Source organism: Culicoides brevitarsis, chromosome 1 (assembly GCF_036172545.1).
Source record: "Culicoides brevitarsis isolate CSIRO-B50_1 chromosome 1, AGI_CSIRO_Cbre_v1, whole genome shotgun sequence".
NCBI lineage: Eukaryota > Metazoa > Arthropoda > Insecta > Diptera > Ceratopogonidae > Culicoides > Culicoides brevitarsis.
Genome location: NC_087085.1, coordinates 46,402,630 through 46,417,857, shown reverse-complemented (window position 1 = coordinate 46,417,857; position 15,228 = coordinate 46,402,630). Strand labels below are relative to the sequence as shown.

At 30.0% G+C, this 15,228-nt stretch overlaps 3 protein-coding genes across 5 annotated transcripts in view; 2 read left to right on the top strand and 1 right to left on the bottom strand.

Moving 5' to 3' along the window:
• Positions 1-5,459, top strand: part of LOC134828091 (GAS2-like protein pickled eggs) — a 40,052-nt gene extending 34,593 nt beyond the window's left edge. Inside the window, exons 8-12 of one of the 2 annotated variants that reach the window (XM_063841054.1) lie at positions 1,889-2,051; positions 2,113-2,431; positions 2,494-3,572; positions 4,287-4,376; positions 4,523-5,459. In XM_063841054.1, coding sequence (XP_063697124.1) covers positions 1,889-2,051; positions 2,113-2,431; positions 2,494-3,506 — 1,495 coding nt within the window. In that variant the 3' untranslated portion in view covers positions 3,507-3,572; positions 4,287-4,376; positions 4,523-5,459. Of the gene's footprint in view, positions 1-1,888; positions 2,052-2,112; positions 2,432-2,493; positions 3,573-4,286 lie in introns of both variants that reach the window. The other variant, XM_063841053.1, reaches the window with a different exon arrangement.
• Positions 5,460-6,476: 1,017 nt separating this feature from the next.
• On the bottom strand, positions 6,477-7,129 carry LOC134838275 (NADH dehydrogenase [ubiquinone] 1 alpha subcomplex subunit 7). The gene is made up of 3 exons (XM_063853771.1): positions 6,985-7,129; positions 6,679-6,863; positions 6,477-6,617 (listed from the first exon to the last, which is right to left on the bottom strand). The coding sequence occupies exons 1-3, from the start codon at positions 7,048-7,050 to the stop codon at positions 6,542-6,544; spliced, it is 327 nt and encodes a 108-aa protein (XP_063709841.1). The 5' UTR covers positions 7,051-7,129; the 3' UTR covers positions 6,477-6,541.
• Positions 7,130-7,685: 556 nt separating this feature from the next.
• On the top strand, positions 7,686-14,503 carry LOC134828087 (protein sex-lethal). Of its 2 annotated transcripts, none has more exons than XM_063841046.1 (5): positions 7,686-8,148; positions 8,922-8,967; positions 10,630-11,034; positions 13,954-14,243; positions 14,306-14,503. In XM_063841046.1, exons 1-5 carry the CDS (start codon positions 8,090-8,092, stop codon positions 14,490-14,492), a joined length of 987 nt encoding a protein of 328 aa, XP_063697116.1. In that variant the 5' UTR covers positions 7,686-8,089; the 3' UTR covers positions 14,493-14,503. The 2 variants fall into 2 exon arrangements, with proteins under 2 accessions (XP_063697116.1, XP_063697117.1); XM_063841047.1 differs by having other exon boundaries at positions 7,689-8,148; positions 10,693-11,034.
• Positions 14,504-15,228: the final 725 nt, after the last annotated feature.

The following is a 15,228-nucleotide window of genomic DNA, read 5'->3' as shown; positions in this document are numbered from 1 at the left end:
TTTTATTTTACTGTCATTTTTATAACTCAATGAGGAAAAATCCATAACTTACATAATCATTATCGTGCACGTTATCTGATAAATATTAAAAAATGACAAAGAAACTAATCGTGTTTGAAAAATATTATAATAAATGCAATTTGCGACGTTTAAGTTTGAATTTGAATAACAATAATAATGATGATGATGATGATGATGATGCTGGTTATGTTTCAAAAATGTGTGATGTTGCAAGAAACAACGTAGACGAAATTCATTACCTACATAAAAAATTAATCATTGAAATTGTTGTTATCAATTAGTTTATATATTTATTACTGTTTTATTTGAAAAAAAAAATCGCAAAGCTAAAAAATATTAGGTATATTGTGATATTTTTTTTCTATTGATTTAAACAATCGCCTAATTTACAATAAGCAGTTACAAAACACGCAAAACTTACAAACCTATGGTTGATGATAAATGGTTAAAGGGATAAGTTTTGTTTATTGAAAAATAATTTTTATACATAAAATACAAAGCTTTAAAATCCGGTAAAGTTTATTTATTTAAATATGGTAAATTAAAAAGTAATTGAAAATAAAATTAATATTGGTTAAAAATCAAAGTTATTTTTAATTTCATCTACCTATTAAGAAGATACAGTGTTAAAATGCCTTTGAAAAATCGTTAATTATTGCTCAGCTTGTTACAATTAATACAAAGTATACTTATATTTTTATATGAAATATTGGCGCATAGAAGGCAAATTAATTCACCTGTAACGAAATTTTATCAGTTGGTCATTAGGCTGGAATAGCAACTTGCGATGAAATTTAACAAACCTGTATTTATTAAAGTTTACCTCACTTCCAGTTTATATATTTTTTTGCTTTGAGTAATATGACTTATAAAGTGTGCCCACATATGATACACATTTCTGTTCGTTCTTTTTCTCTTTCTTTAAAACATGCTTTTCAACCTACAGTATTCAATTTTTATTATATATTAACAAGAAATAGTTGACTGTTAATAGTGTCGATTAGTTAGTTACTTATTAAAATTTGTTCCCAATTTGCACACTTTAACGATTTTAGTGACAATGTTAATGTTTTTTCCTTCTTGCAGGTTACATATGTAGTATTATTATCTTTCAATTTGAAATATATACATGAAGCTTTTGTCTATTTTTTTATTGTTTTTTGCTCTATATAATACTTTACTTATTTGTTTTATGATTAATCCAAATAATTAAAAAGAAAAAAAAAACAACAACGCCAACGTTAGTCAGCACAAGGAAACTCTTTTGGATTAAATTTATTCGTTTACATATTAACACGAGTTTAGAATTGTACACATATTTATTTATATACCAAAGAAATAAATTGACCAATTATATGATATTAGAATGTTGTTAGTTGTGAAAATTATCTCAAATTAACTTTTATATGTAAATGAGCATATGTATCTATTTTTAATCAATCAAGAGACCATTTATCGAACCAAATGTTTTCCTCTTTATAAGAGTCGAGGGTGTGTGACAATTAAAAAGATGCCAACAATACGTGATAAAGTTCTTAGCACCAATTTGGCATGTACATTTGCATAACGAAAAACGACAACAAAATGTAACAATGACAATTATAGTCCAAATAAGGAACTACATTTATTACAATTTGAAGATAAATAATTTGTATTGAGTCATACACGAGAGTGAAGACAAGAGAGTGTGAATAGAATTTATCCATTCACATATTTGTATCTGATGTATGGAAATGTGTTTCACATGTTTTTACTAATTTGGTTTTCATATAAAATTCTTATCTAATCTCCGCAAAAAGAGAAACATATAGATGAATGTAGAAATATTAAAAATGTTTTTCTTATTATTTATTAAAATTATGATTAGATCACCGCCAGTTACGAGAAAATTCAATAATGGTATAGGATCGCCAACTACGGCACACAATGTGACAAGCCAAGCAACAGCAACGAATAGTAATGCGCTTTCGCCACAAACGAATGTAAGAAGTCGTAGCAGAAGTCCATCGCAACGAAATGGAATTGATAAGGTTTTTAATTTTTTTAATACTAATTTTGATTCATAATGAATTTGATTTTTTTTATAAACAGACAAAATTATCGCAAATCCCTCGTTCAGCTTCTCCAAACACAAAACGCGTATCAGACAAAGAGAAAAAAAGACAATTGTCATTTGAGTCTAACATTGTCATCCCATTGAATCCTCAAGAAATTTCTACACAAGCGACAATGCAAGAAACAAAAGCGGATTTACCTACAGAAAGTGTGAACAAATATGAGAATGTTAGTGATAATGGAAGTGAAATAAGCGATGAAGGATATCGTAGTTTAGGTTTAATTCAAAATGGCAAGGGAGACAAGAGATCTTCGATGTTGAGTCAAGCTTCGAATGAAGATGCTGAAAATATTGGTAAGTATTTTAATTTTTCGTTTGAAACAAATACTCTTTAACAAAAAGAAATATGTATGTAGTGCGTCTTGATCAAAATACCCCCGACTCGTCATGCGAAGAGCAATGTCTTAAAATTGTTGAAAATGAAACAATAGAACCTTTGGATACCACAATGCCTGTTGCTGTAGATGTAATTGACTCCACAGAGTTACCAAACGAGGATGGTCCTCAAGAAAACTTTACCAAATCGGGCATTACAATAACTGATGATGTAATCATGTTAGATATTTCGAACAATACAGGTTTGCGAAAAACGGGATTCTCCGAGCAAATTTACAACGAAAATCTCAGTAGCAACAAGAAAAAGAATCTCGTGAGCAAAATTCCACGATCTCCAATGCCCATACGCAGGAGAAGTGTCGAGAATTTATGCATGACAGAAATGGAAACAGGATTACCATTATCTCGTAAAATCCCACAATATAGATCCGTTCGAAAGCCTACTGCGTCATCAATGGCTAAAGAAACTCCCAAAGAAAATACTTGGTCTGGCAGAACAACGAAACGTCGACCTTCGTTGCAAAACGATACTTTTCAACAATCAAGTTCGAAACCTAATTCACCGAGTCCCAATCGTAAGATAATTTCAAATGCTAATCGTTCACAACAAGCGCAATACGATCAAAATGGCAGGCGTATTAAACCCATTAGTGCTTCCGCTAATACATCTCCCATTAAAAATCGTATTGTATCGCCCCTTGCACAGCAATTCCTCGAAGTTGCCGGCGAAGCGAAAGACGACGCTCAATTTTTGGCTAAAATGAAAGCTTTGCTTGAACAATATACATCAAAAAAGACATCTTCATCCGTTAATAACAAATACAGTGATAATGATTTTACTACAGCTTGGGTCAACGGAAATGGCTCAGTAGTTGATGATGAGCATGATATCGGAAACAACACAACACCGAAGAAAACCTCTTCATCATCGTCCGAAATAAGTACTCCTAAAGAAACGTCAGGAAGCACTAAACGCATAAGCGGATTGTCACGAATTCCCGCACCCGTCAGAAGCAACACGGGAATGTACTGACAAAGGGAGCGCAGTTTTATTTTTTATCAGAACGGTGCAAAGCAATAATTTCAACGACAAAAAGAGGTAACGATTTTAATTTATGTACATATTTCCTTTTATTTTTCATCTATTTCAATATCGTGAAAATTTCCAAGACAACTATCAAATATAAAAAGTCATTTATACACGTTATCATACAGATACAATCTAGCTTATTTTTTTAGTATTAATTTAATGTGTATCGATAAAAAATCGTCGAAATCAGATAACACGATGGCGGTGTGACAAGATTTGTAATCGCATTTGTTTTATTCACACAACATTTTATCCTCTGTGGTAGATAAATTTAAATAATTTAACTTGCAAATTTGTAATTGTAAAATCTACTTAATACATTCTCAGAAAAGAAGAATATGGAATAAAGAGAACATTTTTTAATGAACAATTTGCCTTCCATGATACACTTTTGCCTAAAATAAAATTGTTTTGTTTTAGTTTTTTGTTGTAAAGATTTCAACTTTGTTGTTATTTATTTCATAAAATTCATTATTAGAATGGCGCCATATTCCTTAAGTAAAGATTTTATAAACCATACAGGAATTTGCAACATCATCATTTCATCTGCTAATACCTATATTATATTTCTTTTACGCTTTTCATTTATTAATATGCTCTACATTTGTCTTCTGTTTTGTCATCACGGACAAAATAAATAAATAAATAATTATATCGATACAGTTGATTAAAATACTTTTATTGCCGCGTTTTATAAAAACTAGATATATTTTTTTTTCACAGAATCAATATGTATGTGTAACGTACATAAAAAAGAAGAAGAAGACAAGAAGATTGACAAACGATTCAACAAACATACATCATATATTATTGGTAATGTTATAAATTAATAGCATCACAACACGAACGCAAGTGTGACAAAAATCAACAGAAGCAGACAGTTTAGACAACAATTGATATTTCTATTCATCATCCAACAAGAATATATTAATGTAATTCATTTCTGGTTTTTAAATCAGGTAGGTGCCATCAGAGTTGACAGACAGACAGTATACAAGAAGCTGTATGGCGGAAATTTATTCAATGATACCGTAATCGGATGTCGCATGGAAGAAAACATTATCGGGCTCAAGAAACTACCAGTTCAAAAAATGTCAGTCCATAAGATATAACATAGTATATTTTTGAGATTAACTAAAACAATTTTAATTGTCAAACACATATAAATCTTTTTATGATGTAGCAGATAGCAATTTTTAAATGATTCTCCTGCGGATCATGATTTATCTTGCTAAAAAATTGATAGAATAGATATTTTTATATTAAAAACAAAGAAAAAAGGTATTGAAAAGGCTTAAATTACAAAAAAAAAAACAAAAATGAAAAGAAAAAGACTTTTAGTAAAGAATGTATAGCTTATAGCAATGTTGTTAAATGTAACGCAATGATAAGTTGGACTGATAAATTCATAAAAATCATATCTTCTTACAAGGAATTTTGTTTTGTCAATCACGCATTTATATTTAATTTAACTTTATCATTTTCTAATGCTTACCTTAGCCATATTGTTAAATTGTATTAACAACTATAAGTATATATTGTAACTTATAATAATTATTTCTTTTCAATTTATTTATATTAATAAGAAAGAAGATAATGACAGAACAGTATGTCGGCCTTATTAGTAGTATATAGAAATCAAATCAAAGACAGAATTTTTGATAAGTTTAAATTTTATATAGTAAGTAGTGTAGTTAGAAAAACTAACCCTTTTTGCTGGAAAATACCTAACAATATATGCAATCCTTTGTACTAACTTAGATAGGAGTTTTATAAAAGAAAAATTATTTTTCTTACGCAGTAATATAATATAAGAATAAGAAAAAAAAATCTTCAATATAACTTACATGTAGGTATTACTCAAATAAAGAAAATATAACTACACTAAACTATGAATTCAAGTGCAATTTCAATTTTTTTTTTACAAATTAACAAAATATGTGTTTATCAAGAATTACATATTATTTACTTTCAATACATATGATAGTTAATTTATTTTTTTGTTCATTATATAATTAACACAAATAATAAATTTATTGTAAAAGTTTTTTTTTTTATTAAACACAAACAATTACAGACAATTTGCTGAATCTTGTAAATCTATTACTAACTTGAAAAACAAGACATAATAATCACACAAAATATTTAATCCTTTTGACAAAATAACACCTTTATTATTATCATTATATCGAATGTTACATATATAAATTGTATTGAAAATACAATAAAGTTAACTAGAAACAGGAAAATTGTTTTTTACTCTTCAAAATATTACTTTGCGAAAGTTAATTAATACAAATTAAGTTAATGAAGGCTTAAAATATTAAATATGTAGAAATATTCTTTGGAAAATTTACTGTCGTTTACTTGTTGATCATTCTGAAAAACAAAATAGTATATGCAACATGTACTGTAAAAAATCATAATATTTGATCTGAGCGAAGGCCTTTCCAATCGACCTTGCCATATTAGGAAGCTGGGCATTCGTGTTTAGCTATATTTGCTTGTGTTATGTATTTGTATCATTTTGCCTGTTGAGATGTATGTAAATAAAGGTAGGTATACAAATTGATTTCGAAGTGTAAATTATTGGATTAAACGAATTTCTTTTATGAATAAACATTTTTGCAAAGTCAGGGACGTTTATAATACTATTGTGATTCATCGTACGATAGCTTCTTCACAAATCTCCCACGCAATGTTTTTTTATACAAATTTCGAAATTATATTATACCTCTTTTTGAAACGATCATTGAGAAATGATTAAAACGGAACTATTATGTATTCACGATTAATATTTTACAAAAAAAGGAGGAATTTAAGGTAAGAATGAAGTTGAAGCAACAAGCGACACGAAAAGTATCATTTCAGAATTTCTTGCATAAATCTTTTACATATAATAAAGAGATAATATTCTTTCTTTTTTATATTTATTTACAATTCTAAGCAAGGATTAACATCGCCATATGTACATTAACTTAGTATTGATGATGATGATCCCATGGATAAGATGCTCCCGGGGTAGGAAGGCGATTTCCAATTCCAGCTCCTTCTCTGTATAAAACAAATAAATAGTTTATAACCAAGATTTGAAGAAATAAAATGCAATATTTACTTGTTCTCGCCCGAAGCCAATGCTGCTTTTGTGCAATCAATTGGCGGATTCACTCCGCGTCGAGCATCACGAGTGTAATAGTAATTCGCTGAGTGTTTGTGTGAAGGACCATCGGGTAATTCAGGTTGAGGTTGAGTGCGATCTGCCATTTCAGCTTCCCATCGATGATTGTGAACAAGAGTACGCTGCAAGAATATACAAAAAAAAATCAGTTTAATGAAACAATAACAATCTCCGAAAATTATATAATGGAAGTGTTGTCGTTCTTATTTTGATGCTTTCCATTAACTGTCTTCAAACACTTACGCCCAAAAGAAAGTCTCTGACTTTCCTGAGAACAGGAGCAATATCTCTCGGAGCGACTTTTGACATTATTTAGATGGAAAATCCACGAAAATTCAACTTTTTTCGAGAGGAAAAACCTTTATTATGATTGCTTCAAAAAAGTACCGCAGTTTGCATTGGGCAACGTATGCTGTATGCATGTGTATACTGTTTTGGCACACACGTGTCATGACGTGCGTTTTTTGCCTCTGGATCTCTTGTTACAACGCCATCTATCGTATTAATTCAACGTGTCAGTTTTTGAATTCAATCCGCCAGATGGCTTATCACTTTCATTCGTCTCAAAGATGTTGACTACCGTATCACGGCGAACAACAACTCCGGATCGCGCGTATAAATTCGCACGAAAACATTACTCTGCAGATTTGAGACGAATGAAAGTGATACTGTTATACAGCTGTATACGTGAGGCTCGTGACGACTTGCATACGGAAATCCATAGTGACTGTGAGGGCGAATTAAGACGAATGAAAGTGATACTGTTATACAGCTGTCAGCTAAGTATAACAGACTGGTATACTTAGCTGACAGCTGTATAACAGTTCACTTTCATTCGTCTCACTCAGTCACTATGGATTGCGTCTGCAAGTCGTCACGAGCCTCATGTATGACAGATGTATAACAGTTCACTTTCAGCCGACTCAAGTCAGGTTTGTTTGAAGTCGAGTGAAAAAAAAACAAATCAATTGAAAACTGAAAAAAAAGCTAAATAGCGAAATGTGGCAGTGCAAATAACAACGAATTATCCATTCTCAAGCAAGACAAAGTTCTTTTCATTTATTACGTGTGTTTAATCAGTTTGCAATCGTGTGTAAATGTAGCTGCTAACGCTGCTAAACGAAGGCAAGAAGACGACGAAGAAGAAGAAGAAAATTTTCATTAAGGAAAGAAAATCGAAAAATACAAGGAAGCTTCCTATTTGCACACATGAAATTAGTGGCAGAAAAAAGCCAAAAAAAAGCGAGTTTGTAGTATATAGTTATCGTGAAACTCAAAAAAACATACAAATACACAATTGTGCACAAAAATAAATAATAAAAGGAAGAAAAAAGCCAAGGGAAGAAAAATGTATGGGAATAGTAAAATGAATAATGGGTTTGGATATCCCTCAACATTCAGATCAAGGTATATAATAATGAGGAAATACATGTATAATAAGTTTTAAATGTGAACTAAAGAAAAAAAAAGTGAGTGTGCAAAATGTTTGTAGTTCTAAAACACGAAATAAAAGTCCTGTTGAAATTCAAGTTGATGAATTATGGTTGATATGTGTATGCACAAAAGAGGGATCAATATATTTTTTTCCTACTTAGATTTGCATAAGTTCAACACAACTTACAGGACAATAGTACCTATATCGAGAGTGCAGGCTTATTAAATTAATATAATACAACAGTGTAGACGTCTTTTGTGTGTTTAGTACATGTTTTCCATGGATTGGATAGCCTACATTAAATAGCATACCTATTTGTACTTTAGAAAAGAACTACAAAAGAAAATTATGTGTCATGTTTCCAACCTACGCACACACACGGTAATCACACAGATACACATACTCTCGAATAGCATAAAAATTTTCTTCTTTTATTACCGAGAATCTGTTGCCTTATTCTTCTTTCTATCTGTCTCAGAAGAAGAAGAAGAATAAGAGGTAGAAGGAAAGATAAGAGACCTGAAGGAAATCTGATAACTGACAATATTATTCTGTGTGTGTATTTGTTGTTATTGCCGCTCACTTGATCAATGTTTCAATATATTTATGTGACAATTTCTTTAATTTTATTTTTTTTTCTTTTTCCTCGCCACAATTTTTCACATTACATCAACACGTACACCTTCAAATACACAAAACACTTTTTACGCAAAATCAAATCACCTGAAAATCTTTGCAACTAAAGCGGAGCTCGTCTTTGGGGAATGTCTCATTCGTTGCCCAGCGGAATTGTAAGTATTTTGATATATTGATGCATTTTTCATCACAAAATCTCTTCAGTTAAAATTCGCTTTTTATCTTTGACTAAAAAAATTATACAAAAATAAATCTGTCAAATTTGGAGTACAGAACTGGCAAAATGTGTACATGAACAGTAACAATAACAACAAGATTATGGCTATTTTGTCGAGACATTGCGCCTCCAAACGTAGTAACGAACAAAAACGAAGAGGCTAAAACATGATTGGAATATTTTCTCTTCTTCTTTCGTAGCTATATGACACATATTTTCACAGTTTCTCTGTCTTTTTGAACTTTTAAAAGACGTTTTACACTTTAAAATAATGTTAAAGACACGTTTAGGAAATTTATAATGAAATAAGGACAACCTTAAAATACTCTTTTTTTTTGCGATAAGCATGTGTCGTATATAAACAGTTTTGAAAGAAAAATGAAGTGAAAAATCTTACAAAAAAAAATTTTCTATTTTATTGTTTTTTATATTTTTTATTAAAGAAGACAATATATAGCCTCTACAAAAGTATTGAATCTTGACAAAAATTTAACGATTATTATTATGGTTTGAAAGGGAAATTTATTAAATCGATATTATTTGTTAGATCATTCCCACAATATTTTTTGTCATGATTTTTTATGATTATTTTCCTTTCCTGTGCTCTGTTCCAAAGTAAGAGCAATTTCAAACGCTCTCTCACACACACAATCGTATTTTTGCTGGCAGTCCTAAATTAGGTCATACCATTGTACGAATCCTGTCTACCAAGTATTGAACATGTAGGTGCCTATAGAGGAAAATTGTGTTCTGCATTTGTGTGTACAAAAACACAACGATACATCATAAGGATCAGCGCAGTAATTCTATTCTATATCTAGGCCAAGGTTACTTTTACTCTTCTTATACCGTGCCTTTATTTACTGACCTTTGTAAACTTGAAGCATTTTTTGTTTACTTTATTTTCCGTTTACTGCACTAATGATGCACAAAAAAAAAAAAATGAGGAGCTTTTCCTTAAATTATACATTATTTAACAATTGTCGAATAAGAGTGATAATGTTAATTAATATTAATTGGAATCTGAATAATTCATAGACTTTTGCCAAACGCAATAAGTGCTTTATAATATACCATGGTAAGATGGTTAATCGCTCTTTGGCACGCATAAACAATCGTATTTAATTTCCCAAAACTACATGTAACTAAAAGTAATCGTCATTTACATATGTATCAATTCAAATTTCCTGTGCGATACATTTTTATGATTATTTATTTGTTGCTGAATCTTAATATTCTAATAAATAATTGTTGACAAATTGTTCCTTGTCAAAACAAATACGATTCTTATTTTTAATGTACCTACTTCAAGAAATTCCGGAAAAAGTATTTTATTTAGATAAACGAGAAATTTGCATGACAAGGATAATCTCGTTAATTAATCTCACTTTTACTCTAAGTCGTTTTGGATGACGAGCAATTGGATTCGTGCCAATCATAATAAAAAAAATAAATAAAAAATAGAAATAGACAAAATAGCAAAAGTAAAAAGCCAGTTTCTGTCTCCAAAACAAAATTGATTTGATATTTCCATCCACACACATTTCGATCGTCCAATTACCTTACTTTTGCAAGATCAAATTCTTTCGCACTGTTCCAGTCAAATTACGCATCTGCCCCCTTACATTACAACAACAAATATAATCCGCGTTATAATCATCAGGATAACGATTTCACCTATACACGAGCACGCATGTTTGATCTTCCGTCAAGTAGTACATTCGGGCCCGGAGGAAATTTCAATTCAGGTATGGGAAGCGGAGGAAGTGCAAATCATAATGCGTCACATCATCACAATCCTCATAATCGACCGCATTCAACCACGATGCTTGGACATCCATCGTCATCAAGTACGTCATCGCTTGCTGGCGCATTAGCATGTAGTAGTCAACAAACAAATTTGATCATCAATTATCTACCGCAAGACATGACAGAACGAGAACTTTTCTCGATATTTACAACAATGGGACCCATTGAAAGTTGTAAAATTATGCGAGATCTAAAGGTAAGTTGCCCTTTAAATTTATAAATGTTTTTTTACAAACGTAAGAGAAAAACATGATAAGAAATTTACAAAATAACTGTCTTATCAAATGATCTTAACAAATTGTGATTGTAATTTTAAAAAGAGAAATACACGAGTATTTTCTTTTATTATATTGCGAATCCCATAAATTATATGTTGAATGCATTTTCGTCCTTGGCATAAATTCGGTACTTTCGTTACATTCATCCTTTCAAGCCAGATCATATCATTTCGACAATTATTATGCATTGTTGACACAGAACATTATAGTTTTAGTACATGCGATTCGTTACTTGTATCTTTTCAGTAGTCTCGATGGCGACCAAAGTACAGCAAAATAAAAAAAAAAAATAAAAAAATATAGAAAATATAAATTTTATTATTTCATCATCATGCGCGTTGTTCACATTTTATGAATGTGTTCCTATGAGTAGATCCTCGTTATTGGGTAATTGCCCTCCATTGATGAAGCTTTGCACAATATTGTAATAGAATGTTTGTGTTTCTTCTTGTGTGCCCCAAAGACCTTCTTGTGCAGCATATTGACACAAACCATATGTCACTCCAACTTTAATGCCAAAAAATAAACAATTTACTACGAAGGCTCTTGCTGCTCTTGTACTTCTTACGATATACGATGGTTTTTCGCCCCATGACATTTTCTTCATGCGACGATTCATGTCGGCAATTTCAGTTTTTTCAATCGTTTCATTTGTCACTTGTCCAAACCATTTGAAAAGGTTTCCGCTTGAATTGGAGTGTTGTGATACCGGCTTAATAACACTTGAACAGACATTCTTATTGACTGACGGAGAAGCTTTAACAGCTTCTTCTGACAATTTGTTCACATTCGATACGATTTTACACACGGAAGATGACTCTTTTCTTGTTGATGGTGTTTCAACGCAAGCATTGCCTCCTAATGAAAGAACAGCTGTTGTAACATTCGTACGAGGATCCTTCGAAAGTGAATCAGGAGTTTGGACTTTTTTTGAAAACAAATGTTTAGGACAATCCTCAATTCCAACTTTCTTATTCATCGCTCGACACTCTTACACACTTGTCATGGCAACATAGATTAAAATTCGAAAGTTTTTTTCGTGTTAAACATTCAAATTCTATTGAAACATTTTTCGAATGGAAAATATTATAAAACAATTTTATGATAAGCTGTCGCTTTTAATTATTGTAATTGACACGGATTTTTTTCAATTGTATTTTAATGATTGGAAAGCTTGTTTATGAGATTTTAGTTTTTCCTTCAAGCCAAAAAATAATTTGTCTAAAGGAAAGCCTCATAAACAGCAATGTATGGAATATCAAATAATTTATTACAAGGACAAATCGTTGTATCAGCTGTTTCCCACAAAAGAAAAAAAAAATATATAATTTCTGAACGATAGCGCGTGTATTTCTCAATCAAATGCATATTAGTTTGCAGATACATTAATAGAAGAAAACCAAACACTATAATCGATTTGAAAAAATTGTTATTAAAAATTAAACAGAAACAAAAACTTCATATCGTTTGCTAAATATATTGACAACAATAATTTGTGAAATACTTATTAAAAAAGCCCAAAAAAAATATTTTCACGCCAAATGAAATAATGAAATAAAACCTTCTATTATTTCTATTTTGGTAAAAAGAAAAAAAAAGTAAAAACAATTTTCGATGACTACAATATTAAGAAGAAATGACGTTCAATTTATAATTGGAATGAAAATATGTTGTGAAAATAAATAAGTTTCATAAAATCGATTTGATCAAAGTGTAGTACATTAGTTTGTTTATTTCAAAAGTACAATCGAATTTTGGTCAAATACGTGCCAATATTACCAATTAATGTGTAGTTTATTCGCAATATTTTTCATCTGATTTGCCTCTGTAGATATTATGCATCTGTGTGTCTTTATCAATTCAAACCATAAGTGAAAGTCTCAGACAGGCACTTAACAAGGCACGTTTAGAATTAAGTTTTTTCTCTTTGCAAGTCATCGAGTGTGTTAAATTTTTTAAAAAACTCTTAATTTATTGTTTTATTTTTATAATATCATATTTTATTTTATAAATGAAAAGGGAAAGGACATGTGAATTTTTATCTTGTTTGTATTTTGAGAATGAAAATTTTCGGAATGAAATAAGTTTCAAATGTCAAATGTGATTCAATCAATTAAAATTGTTTAAAACATTAAATAACAAAATTTAAACAATTTATTCTCATGTTATTCAAAAATACAAAAGAGTATCGATCAAACTTTAAGTTTTTGCTGTGACAAAATTTTACAGCAAACACGAAATAAAACAAATATTGAACGTTATATCTTGCACCTTGTTTTTGATTTTAAGCCTCTATAAATAACTACCTTTTAGGATGATGACGATGATGAAAATCAATAATATACAGCTAATAAAAAAATATTGCTCGATATGATAAATCAGTTTTTCACATTTTTAAGCATCCAAATTAGTGAAAAAAAATCACATAGTATTTAATATTAAAAATTGATATTTCTTTTCAATTTTGATACGATATACTGTTTTTCGTTGTTAATAAATAAAATACTGCTTATTCCTATAGAAAAGGTTTTATAAAATAATTAATTTAAATTAGGGTGTCTCTGCAACTATTTTGACAAACAATCGAAAAAGTAGTATAATTTGAATACTTAAAAAAAATTAAATGAAAAACTATGCACAATATTACCACATCATAGGAATAAACATATAACAATAACAGGATATCGGTCTATTGTTTCAATCATGCATAGTGTACGTTATGCTTTCTCTCTTACGTTTTGTACAAATTTATAGATACGTTTAAAGTAATGCTTTAACTCTATTTTTCTTTTTTTTTTATCTGATTCGCCTTATTATCTCGTGCTGCAACAAAAAAGACTGGCTACAGTTTTGGTTTTGGTTTTATAAACTATGTAAACGAAGAATCAGCACTTCGTGCAATCAAGTGTCTCAATGGTTACACAGTCCGCAATAAACGGATAAAGGTTTCATTTGCTCGACCTCCTGGCGAAGAAATAAAAGAAACAAACCTCTATATAACAAATCTTCCACGCAACATTACCGAAGAATGGTTAGAAACGATTTTCGGTAAATATGGTTCGATAGTGCAAAAGAACATTTTGCGAGATAAACTTAGCGGCAGTCCCCGAGGCGTAGCTTTTGTTCGGTAAGTAAATGAAATTTTGTCATTGTCTTTCCTGTCATTAATCATGAACAAAAAATGTTTAGATACAACAAACGAGAAGAGGCACAGGAGGCTATTTCAGCGTTGCATAACGTTATTCCGCAAGGCGGCAATCAACCGTTACAAGTTCGCATTGCCGAAGAGCATGGGCGTGCAAAAGCAGCCCTTTATCTACCAGCATACAATCAAGGCGTTCACAATCGAGGTAGATTTAGAAAACGCCCTTATTAAAACAACAAAAATCATCATCAGCTTTTGTCACTATATAAAAATCATGCACAAAACGCACACCTTTTTAGAAGGTGTACTCATCTACATTTAAGTTCTTAGCTCTGATCATCATATTTTATTATTTTTCATTTGACACTAACATTTGATGCATGTTTTAGAAAAAAAAAACAATTTTCAAATTATGAACCAAACAACAAAAGCAAATATCGAATTTCAAATCCTTTAAAAATTAAGTTAATGCAAATTTCATTTTCATGCAAATAATACATTTACGTACTTTGAACATTCATTAGAAGTTCAAAATTTTTGGATCAAAAATAAAAACCGAACAAACTTTGGAAATAATAAATATACTTTATGTTATATTGTTAATTAAAGATAAATATATATTTATTAATGATATCGAAAAACATAAAAGATTTCAAACAATACTACTATTAAATATATAAAATATCAATAATGTTTTTGTGAACAATTAGTGCATTTTTTTTTTTTTTTTGAAGAACAGGATTTTATCGTAAGTTTTTTTTTCTAAGCTAATATTAAAGGCTTCAGGTAAAAAAAACATTGTTTGAATTAATAAGTTTGATCCTCTTGTTTCAATCATATAATGATTTATATGTTTTTTTTATTTATTTCAGAAGCTCATCATCATATTTTAAGTTTCATTCATCAAAGAACATAATATTTCATTCATTTTTTTTTTGCAGCAAACACTTAACATAATTAACATATT

Excerpts from the sequence above, each read along its gene's own strand:
- LOC134838275 (XM_063853771.1), bottom strand. The coding sequence starts at position 7,050 with ATGTCAAAAGTCGCTCCGAGAGATATTGCTCCTGTTCTCAGGAAAGTC. Across the intron at positions 6,864-6,984 it reads TCAGAGACTTTCTTTTGGGC|CGTACTCTTGTTCACAATCA; the intron begins GTAAGTGTTTGA and ends ATATTCTTGCAG. Across the intron at positions 6,618-6,678 it reads TTGGCTTCGGGCGAGAACAA|AGAAGGAGCTGGAATTGGAA; the intron begins GTAAATATTGCA and ends TGTTTTATACAG.
- LOC134828087 (XM_063841046.1), top strand. The coding sequence starts at position 8,090 with ATGTATGGGAATAGTAAAATGAATAATGGGTTTGGATATCCCTCAACA. Across the intron at positions 11,035-13,953 it reads AAATTATGCGAGATCTAAAG|ACTGGCTACAGTTTTGGTTT; the intron begins GTAAGTTGCCCT and ends GCAACAAAAAAG. Across the intron at positions 14,244-14,305 it reads CGAGGCGTAGCTTTTGTTCG|ATACAACAAACGAGAAGAGG; the intron begins GTAAGTAAATGA and ends AAAAATGTTTAG.